The sequence below is a fragment of the Helianthus annuus genome, chromosome 16 (assembly GCF_002127325.2).
Source record: "Helianthus annuus cultivar XRQ/B chromosome 16, HanXRQr2.0-SUNRISE, whole genome shotgun sequence".
Taxonomy (NCBI): domain Eukaryota; kingdom Viridiplantae; phylum Streptophyta; class Magnoliopsida; order Asterales; family Asteraceae; genus Helianthus; species Helianthus annuus.
This window is the reverse complement of record NC_035448.2, coordinates 160,650,193-160,661,089: the sequence shown is the minus strand read 5'-3', so window position 1 is coordinate 160,661,089 and position 10,897 is coordinate 160,650,193. Positions and strand designations below refer to the sequence as shown.

The following is a 10,897-nucleotide window of genomic DNA, read 5'->3' as shown; positions in this document are numbered from 1 at the left end:
CCGACAGATGCAAATGCTAAATATTAAATTACCCACAAGTTGGGGATAACTCCTTTGTGGGTTCTATAAGTGGCGAGTCAGTTAATCATGCCCGGCTTACAAACCGGCCCCACATGTATGACAAGCATGTAAAACTGTATACAAGATTTTATTAAAAATTGTCCCAAGTTATAAATGATTTGTGCCATGTGCACCTAAATCAATTTTCTGAAATGTTTTCAAAACGAGTCAGTTAAATTGTATTTACCAGTGTAAACTGACGTATTTTCCTAAAGACTGATTGACAGGTACCTCCTAAAATAGGCTGGAGCTATAGGGTGTCTTAGAGGATGTTGCAAATCCATAAGATACCTGAAGTCTGTAGTTTTTGTTTCTTTGTACATTTTGATCCGCCTGTGGATCTTATTACATTCCCGTCTGTAACATTCGTACACTTGACATTCAGACAGTATGGTTTGTAATAGTTAATTACCCAGCCTTCCGCTGTGCTATATTATTGTGTGTGTTGACAATGATGATATCAACTACGTCACAATACTCCCCGCCGGGCCCACCGGTAATATGTGGAAATATCGGGGTGTGACAGGTTGGTATCAGAGCCAACATTGAGTGAATTAAACACTAACCTTTCGTGTTTAATCTCAATGACACAATAAGCACATTCCTTAGACTCTCGAGTCTAGGCAAATGACCTAGGATGTATCTTTAACTTTCCTTTGCTGGTATTATGTTTTATTTTATATTTGTGTTCTTGTTTTAACAGGAAGATCATCAACATGCCTCCAAGAGTAAGGGGAAGAGGCAAAGGTCCCATGCGAGGGGGACCGTCGACAGCAGGACCATCTCATAGACGCACTCCATCGGCGTCCTTTTCTACCTCTTACTCTCACGATCTGTGGGGTCAACCTTTTGAGCCAGCAAGACATTCTGTCTCGCTAAGCTCTTCGCCTTCTTTCCACCCGTCGTTCGGGCCGCTAGTTCCAGACGAGCCCCAACACTCACACCACTCTCAACAATCTAATCATTCTCACGAGTCTTACCAATCGCACCACTCTTCGCATTCCTATTCGTTTCACCATTCTGATTCCCTCTACTCCCCGGGACAGTTCAACCCGAATGATTATGTTAACAACTTGCTTGGCTACAATCCATTGGGCCCTGAGGACCACTTTTCTCAGGAAATGGAAATGGATGATGACCCTGACCCGGAGATGCAAACCGGAACCCCGGGCCACCCAATCAGCATCTCTAGTGGGTCTCCGTTTCAAGGATCCCCATACCGTGGGCCTGATTCTTTCCAGGAGATGATGGCTACCTTTGATTGGTATTTTACTCTTTCATACCATAACTCTCCAGCCCAACCACCTTTTGTTGAACCCCAACTCCAAGCTGTTTCACCACCACCACTCCCTGTAGAGGACCACCTCAGCAGCCACCACAGCCACCTCCCGAGCCTCTAAGGCGAAGGAGGAACACACGCATATCCATGCGAGGAGGACCTCGTTTCAGTTCTCCCCAGGGTTCGAGTTCTTATCCCCCTATTCCGGAGGACCCCCAGATGGGTGGGCCCTCGAACGCGGCGCCAGAGATTGAACCTCCGCCAGCTTCTTATGCAGCATCACAACCGCCTATGGGTTTTAATAACCCAATCCCGACGTACCCAGGTTCTTCCGGGTATAATCCTTTCGAGAACCCATCGGGGTACCCATCGGACTATGGAACTCAAGACCCGTACCTTACAGCTGCGCAATATCATCACCTTTACTCTTCTTCTTACCCTCCGGTTCATCCAATTGGATACCCGGTGCAGGGTTATCAGTACCCGCCGTACCAGCAACCTCCTCCACCCCAGCAGCAGTAACAAACTCAGGAAATCCTAGAGAGGTTAGATAAGGTTGAGCACAAAGCTAGAAAGGCCAAGGAAAAGTATGGTCGCTTCATGAAGGGCCTTGCAAACCTTATCAAAGGGAAGAAGAAGTAGGGGATTGTTTATTTTCTTGGTTGTTTGTAATCGTGTCCCTGTGAGGACATTTGTTTAATTTCAGTATCAAAGTCCCTGCGTGGACTTATTTTCCTTTCTGTAAGCCCCTGCGTGGGCAGTTTGTCTTTTCTAAGTCCCATTTAGGGCACTTGTATTTGTTTTCATGTTTAATGAAAGTTATCTTTGGTTTTTTAAATATGTATTTTATTACATCATGTTATATCTTTTCAATTTATAATTGATCCGCCAAAGAAAACTCTTAGAGGTATAACCTAGCCAAAGTATTAATTGGCTATGATGGTACAACCTTTTTAAGATAGCAAATCTCTGTTAACATCTGAAAACATGTTAACATTCCTAGCTGTGCGGTACGAAATACCAAGCAAGCTTCCAAATGGTACTTGGATCTTTCCAAGTCACATATAGCCTAAATGATCAATGCGAATCATGGCTAACAAACATCGATATGATGTATACACCAAGACATCCCTTAGAGATGTATGCTTATAAGCAAAGGTGTAATAATGACAACGAAAGTTCAATTTATAAACTTCTTGTCAAAAAGGCAATGAACTTTGTTCGGCCCTAAAAAGATCACTGAGCCAAGAGATCGGTGGTTAGATCTTAAGTCGTCTCTGTGACAAGCTTCCTAAGCTATTTAGATGTCCTTTGAGACGAGCTTAATGATAAATAAAATGTCTTTTTAAGACATTGGCAGTTGTGAAAATTCCATCTTCCCCTGCCTAATAGTATAAATAATAGTGAATTCTCTTGATCTTTGCATATCATTTAAAATGGTCCAAATGGTTTAATAATACCATGACCATTTGATCATCAATGTGATGTATCTATACATAATTTAAATATTATTATCGTTTATTATAGTATTCAGAAATGGCTGGCTCAGATGAAGCAAACAGTCATCCTGCAGAAGGCAACACCAGGATTAATATCACTGGTGCCGAACTTCAAGCACTAATCACCGCGGCAGTTTCTCAAGCGGTAGATGCTAAGTTTAAAGAGCCGAGTATTGTTCGGTCTCAAACTCATTCAAGAACCCATTTTCAACCTCACACTCACAAGAAAAGTGAGTCTCAGCACTCATATAACCAGGGTAGTGAACCCAAGAAGCAGATAATTCACGAGCCGACCCCTAGGCACACCTAAGGTTGTACCTACAAGTACTCTGTATCCTGTAAGCCGAGAGACTTTACAGGAGAAAAGGGGGCGATTGATTGTATGAAGTGGTTAGACGAGATGGAGACTGTGATAGACATTAGCGGATGCGCTAAGGAGGATGTGGTCATGTTTGTATCCCAATCGTTTAAGGGTGATGCCCTCACGTGGTGGAAAGCGCTAGTACAGTCCACTGGGAAAGTACACTTGTACAATCTCTCGTGGGAGACGTTTGTTGATCTGGTTAAGGACACCTATTGCCCTCAGCACCAAGTCGAACGTATAGAGACCGATTTCCTCACTTTAGTGATGAAGGATCTGGACTGTAGATCCAATGTGACTAGCTTTAATTCTATGTCAAGGCTTGTGCCATATCTAGTCACTCCTGAGCCCAAACGCATTGCGCGTTTCATTGGTGGTCTGGCCCCTGAAGTAAAGGGGAATGTAAAGGCTTCTAAGCCAGCCACTTATAGATCCGCTATGGATCTATCATTGTCCCTCACGTTGGATGTTGTGAGGAGTCGGGCGAAGAAGACCACGGATGAGGGAAAGAGGAAAAGAGAGGATGATCAGTCTTCTCCAGCAAACAAAAAGGGCAAGGGAAACTCTGGTTCCAAAAAGGGGCAATCAGGCGATAAGCCCAGGTGCAAGACTTGTCATAAGAGGCACTTTGGAAAGTGCAATCGAGACCCACAGGACAAACCATGTGGGATCTGTAAAAAGAAGGGGCACAATTCTGTTGAGTGCCGGAATATTAAGGATGCAACATGTTATGGTTGCAATGAAAAGGGGCATATTAAAACCAACTGCCCCAAGAACGGAAAGAAGCTTGAAGAGGCAAAGAAGAACAATGCCAGAGAGTTCCAGATGCAAGCAAGGGAAGCGGTGAATGACGAGAACGTCATAACAGGTACCTTCCTCATCAATAATAACAATGCTAGAGTCTTGTTTGATTCCGGTGCTGATAAGTCTTTTGTAGACCATAAGTTCTGTAAGATACTAAATTTGCCTGTTAAGACTCTAGACATAAAGTATGAGGTAGAGCTTGCTGATGGTACCTTAGAAACAGCTTCAACTCTTCTTGATGGATGTTCCATATCCATTAAGAATCATTCTATCCCGCTATCCCTCCTGCCAATGAAATTGGCTAGTTTTGATATAGTTTTAGGCATGGATTGGTTGTCGCGTAACCAAGCCCAAATTGCCTGTGATAAAAAGCTTATCATTATCAAAACCCCCTCTGGTGAATCAGTCATTATTTAAGGAGATACACAATATGGGTTGCCCAGCAATGTGTCTATTCTCAAGGTATCCCAATGTTTGAAAAGTGGATGTGTCATTTACATGGCACAGGTGACTGTGAACGATCCAAAGCCAAAGATTGAAGACATTCCAATCATCTCAGAGTATCCTGATGTCTTTCCTGACGAGTTACCTGGATTACCTCCTGAGAGGCAAGTAAAGTTCAGAATAGATATCCTTCCAAGATCTGCGCCTATCGCACGAGCTCCGTATCATCTAGCGCCTACCAAGATGAAAGAGGTCAGAACTTAATTAGATGATTTATTGGAAAAAAGGTTTCATTCAGCCCAGCTCTTCACCTTGGGGAGCTCCAATTCTGCTCGTGAAAAAGAAGGACGGATCAATGCGCTTATGCATTGATTACCGTGAACTGAATAAGGTAACGATCAAGAATCGCTATCCTTTGCCCAGAATCGATGACTTATTCGATCAACTCCAAGGGGCAAGTTATTTCTCAAAGATTGATTTGAGATCCGGGTATCATCAACTCAATATTCGAACTGAAGATGTTCCGAAGACGGCATTCAGAACGAGGTATGGACATTTCGAGCTCTTAGTGATGCCTTTTGGGCTCACTAATGCGCCTGCAGCATTCATGGACCTCATGAATAGAGTCTGCAAACCATACTTAGATAAGTTTGTCATTGTCTTTATAGACGACATACTTATTTACTCTCGTAGCCAAGTAGAGCATGAAAAGCACGTTCGGTGTATCTTAGGACTACTACGACAGGAGAAATTATATGCCAAATTTTCCAAGTGTGAGTTTTGGCTTCGCAAAGTCCAGTTCCTTGGACATATTGTCAGTGAACAAGGTATCCAAGTAGATCCTGCCAAGGTAGAAGCTGTTATGAATTGGGAAGCACCCAAGACACCTACGGAAATATGCAGCTTTCTGGGTTTGGCTGGATATTATAGAAGATTCATTGAGAACTTCTCAAGAATAGCTGCACCATTAACTTCTTTGACCCATAAGAATGTGAAGTTTGACTGGGGTCCAAAGCAGCAGGAATCTTTTGAGATCCTAAAACAAAGATTGAGCAATGCTCCTGTATTATCTGTGACAACCCTCACTAAACCAGGTATCCGTATGACTTAATTAATAATTAATTACTGCTTAATTACCGTGCTTACTTGAAATTGCGGATAAACTGTTACTTGAATGTTGATACATGTACATACTTGCATCATACTCTATTTACCGTCACTACATTATTTACATGCTGAACCTTAGTGACAAACATGATGCACAAAAAGCACAGTACCACTATAAATGGATAACCTATTGAGCATGCTGATAAAGCCAGCATCAGGCAGACACTGCCTCTAAGGCCTGTATGAGCCCGAGATAGTTTGCTACACCAATAGTGAGTGTAGGGATACAAGGGTTGTAGAACTGCGTCTCTAGGAATAAGTTACAGTGATCGGATGTGCCTAAAACATACACTAAGCACAAAATTCAGCACATTAACCAAAAAAATTCAGCATTTGGTTAACTAAGAAAGTGCCAAAACATGAGAAAAATGTTACTAGACACTTTCCAAAGTGTCGGGAATAAGTTGTGTCACTAAAATTTATATTAACGACACTTTAAAGCTTTGTTTAACGCTTAAACGGATTACTATCCAACCGAACAACCGGACTTTACCCAGAACACAAAAATATTGTCAATAACATTATTTGCCTTTTTCTGAGCCAGTTAGGGTCCCTGAATACCCTAACACCCGCCATAAAGCACAACACACTACTAACCGGGTTAATCACCTAACTAACTAGATTAACCTAACTATTAACTAATGTTTAGTTGGATTTGAACCAAACTACCCCCCCCCTAATCAACCGTCCCCAAGAGGGGGGACATACCTTGTACCCTTGTGATTATTTTAATCACCATTTCCTAATATCTAAGTAGCATGAGAACCAATGGACCATGACCTTAACTTTGCCTATAAGTTCAAGCATATGCACATATGAACATTCATCACAACTCACCACACAAAAACTCTCTCTTTCCCTCTATAAGCTCTCGGCCGAGATCCCCTACACACCCATCAATTTTTCGAGCTTTGATCTTTACATTCCAACATCGTTCAAGTGTTAAGGATCACGTATAAGGAGGCTTGGTGCATTCGGAAGGCGAAGGACCTCACTCTATTGCTTTTATCCTCTCATTTTACGTCTAGATTCTTCCCTAGCCTCGAGCTAGTAGTAAGTTACTTGAATCACCTTCTCGAACTATTTTGAAGTGGTTAAAATGATATGTAACGGTTAAAACTCGTAATCTTACAAAATGATACACGAAAGTCTACTAAAAACACTAAAAGTGATGGTTAAAAGCTTGTTTGATGTGTAAATCTTGTAGTATTTGATTGATGTAGTTATTTGGACCCGATCTATGTTGTGGTAGCTCGGATCATCGTTTAACCCGGGTTGGCCATGATCATGGATCATGACATAGAGTAGTTTTAGATGTAACAAGGGTTAAAGGATGAAACTCTACCACACACGAATCATGAACTTGTGTAAAAGCGATTTTACTTGTGAAATAGTGTTTAAAACTAGTAGATCTACGGATCTACAAGCGGTATTTTCAAAGAACCAAGTATCAAAGAAATCATGTTTCTAAAGACGGATCTTGCACTAACAAGAATGATTTTTAGAACACACAAGTGTGTAAACACTTGTGTAGCACAAAGTTTCGACAAAATAACTATTTTTGTAAAAGATGACGAGAAGTTGTAAAGATGGAATTTCTCTAAAAACGAGGTTTTACAAAATCGGATTGCTTTATATAAAGATCCGCTAAAAGTAATGGGATTTACATCATAGTTTTGGAAAAACTACAAGTTCATGTAATTTTTGCGATTTACATGTTTATTTACTAGTTTGATGCGTTGAATATTGTTTTGGTAAAATAAGAAAATAGTTGATTTGATTATAAAAGAAAATGATACGCTTGAAAGCGTGGCCACCTCCAGTTACAGAGGAAACTCTGGCGAAATTTTTCCAAAAACCTAACACTTAGAAATATTTTCACTATAAGTGTTAGAAATACTTGTGGACTTGTTTTCAAAATATAAGTTTCGCCACGACTTTATTTACAAAATATCGGAGGTGGGATTTTCACAAAATTAAACGTGATAAATATATATTTAGTAAATATATTTTTCACAACGTTACTGGTCATTATTTGTGAAGATACATAAATATTATTTTTAGGGTAAAAATAATATTATCGAATGTTAACGAATCCAAAATAATACGAATGCCTCTACGTTAAATACATAAGTTACACCGGTAATTATTATTACCACTCGATCTTTAAAACGTAACTTACGGGCAGTTAAGGAAATATCTATGAACGCGTATTTTTGTTAAGGTATTATTTTGGGAAGATTTTATGTAATAGAAAATATAATATTTTTGAGAAGAATATTTATATTTTGGAGTTAGAAATAAAATATATTTTAAGTGAGACTTAATAATATATTTCGAACACACATGTATTAAATCCCCCATCCATGGGAAGGAAAATGATTACCAAGTATATACAGATGTAAACATGAAATAGTTGTCTAACTATTTCCCAAAAACTTAAAACATAAAGCTAAGGCACGGCCGCCCGTCTAATAGAGTTAGTACATGTAGGTCGTCGCACAGCTGCTTGATTTGGAGGTATACTTGGTAGAGACGCACCACTGTGAGTTCATGTCCCCCTTTTCTCTTAGCTGTTTTCAGTTTTATAAACTGCGGGGGTGAAATACATGTTACTATGATTACAAGTACTTTATACATGGTATGGTTAGCGTAAGGAGGTTTACTACTTAGATCATGTGAGTGGGTAGGAGCAACATGAGGCCATTAGTCCTCATGGTAGGACCGAGGGACATGAGCGGTAGATCTATCTGGGTGTAGCGAGCCCAGCCCCAGGCCAAACTAGAAACGGACCTCGGGGTGACTTTGTGCCCGACACATAAATCCGCTAGGTTTGAGTCTCCTTATTTGCACTTCACACATATCAATGGCCTTGCAAACCATTGGTGATCTCAATTCCCTTATTTGCTACATACCAAGATTTTATTACATACAAAGGTTTATTTACTTACTTACACATGAACTCGCTCAACATTATTGTTGATTTTTCAACTTACATGTATTTCAGGGAATTAAAGGATCTGGCACGGTATGACACGTTTTCCCGCTGCACTAGTTACGAGGTCATCCGGGTTTAGGGAATGTGACTCTTTCCTGGACAAGTCACAGTCCTTAAACTGTGTTTATATTATGTTGATGTTTGTGTTTGTTGAACAATGTTTATATCGTTAGGATGTGCTCCTGTTGTGACAATGTTGTTGTATTTGGTTTTTAAAACTTAATTAAATGGATGATCTTGCATGGTTTTTATTTCATATAGCTTGTTATGGTTAAGCTATGGTATTAAGAAGTCACACCAAAATTAACCACGCTTCCGCAAAGCCAGGGTGTGACAACTTGGTATCAGAGCTCTGATCATAGCGAACTAGGATTTCTTCTCGAGTCTAGACTATGATCACTAGGGCTCTCACGAAAATTTTTTACTGCATACCACTTAAGTCCAGATCCAAAACGTTTTTACAAACAAATGTTGAGCACATTTTATTTATTATTTAGGCTCAGTCTGGGAGGCTGAGGCTCAGTCTTGGAGGCTGAGGCTCGGTCTTGGAGGCCGAGGCTCAATCTAAGAGATCGAGGTAGATAGCTAGTGAGACTAGGAAGAGCAGTCTGAGAGGCTGGGAGAATTTGGCTAGTGAGACTAGGAAGAGCAGTCTTAGAGGCTGGGAGAATTTGGCTAGTGAGACTAGGAAGAGCAGTCTTAGAGGCTGGGAGAATTTGGCTAGCGAGGCTAGGAGTTTCAGTCTAGGAGACTGGGAGGCTAGTGGGACTATTGAATTATTTGATTAGTGACTAATGTGTTTACCTGATTATATGACTGATTATTTGTGCATATTTGTGTTTATATTACAGACATCATGAGTCACCAGTGCCATATGACGTGTTTGTGCGTATGTGACTCAGACACCACAGGCCCTAGACCTATAGTATCAGATGACCTAGAGTCTTCCGAGCGCGAGGTTCACACATCCAACGTTACTAGCACAGACGAGGATGACTTTCAGCCCTTTGCATTACCTGATGGTGCTGATGAGCTCGCTGATGGCCCTTTGGCCGGGGATCTACCGCTAGTGGAGATCCCTGCTCCCGTACCACTTGCTTCATATCCTGCTTACGATTTGCTTCTCGACGCCGACGTTGATGGCGACGTCGATCTATTTGATGATGAGCCCATAGAGGATGAGGTTCAGGGCGAGGCCCTTCTTGCTGCTGGTGATCTCTTGATGATCGCAGATGCTCCCGTCGAGGAGTCACCTGCACACTCTCCGGTCCCAGACTCTTTTGAGTCTGTGGCTTCCGCACCTTCACACACTCAGAGTGCGCAACACTTTTCCCATGGTTCAGATCCTGACCAGGCATCTTCTGTTGCCCCTGTTCCTAGCTTTACCTTCGACCATGATGATGTGGAGGATTCCGATCCTGTTTTTCCCCCAGGACTCGACCCAGATCAGGATATAGAGTTTATACCTATGGATCAGCCTATGGAGAATCCAGCCGACCCAGTAGACCCAGTTGATCCCATTGACCCTGAGTTTGATTTTGGGATGGCCTTTGATGATCCCGAGCCTGCCATGGCCCCTGAGCAGGTAGCCGTTCTAGACCCTGCGCTTGAGCATGACCCAGTTCATGCTGACGCACCCCTTATTGAGCCTATGATTGCTGACCCACCTATTGATGATCACCCTGTGGATGCACTGTTGTTGGAGGGCGATCATGTCGTTGCTGCTGATCATGTTGATCCCCCACTTATTGCTGATGCACCTGTTGACCCTCTTGTTGCTCCCCCACCTGATCCCGTTCCACTGGAGCCCGAGCATGCACTTTTCGCGACCCACTTGGATCCACGAGATGAGCACGCCCAGCACGGGTGGATTCCTGCTGATGATGAGGTTCCACCTATTCCCCCTCAGATCACTGATACTCATCACGTTGATACCTCCTTTTCTTTCCCTCAGTTTACACCTCCAGCGCGACCTGGAGAGGGTTCTTCGGCCCATCCATTTGGACACGTGCCGACGTCTGTTCCCTTTACGCCACAGTTTTCACCTGTTTTACCCCCTGTTTCTCCATTTCATGTGGCACCTTTTGATCCAGCCAGCGAGCCGTTTCTCTAGACGGCGCCACCTGTTATGCCACCGACCGACCCCTACCATCCTTTCCACATGGGGTACTCCATTGAGGATGTTTTGATGTCTTTTGTCGCCCAGCACGAGGCACACACGCGGCGCATTCAGGAGCTTGAGAGAGCTCAGCCGCCGACATGTCAGTGCCAGGGTCAGACCCACT

General features: G+C 42.3%; 1 protein-coding gene across 1 annotated transcript; it reads left to right on the top strand.

The window, feature by feature from the left end:
• The first annotated feature begins 1,558 nt into the window (after positions 1-1,558).
• Positions 1,559-1,861, top strand: LOC110919850 (programmed cell death 6-interacting protein-like). Its single transcript, XM_022164098.1, has one exon. It carries the CDS (start codon positions 1,559-1,561, stop codon positions 1,859-1,861), a length of 303 nt encoding a protein of 100 aa, XP_022019790.1.
• Positions 1,862-10,897: the final 9,036 nt, after the last annotated feature.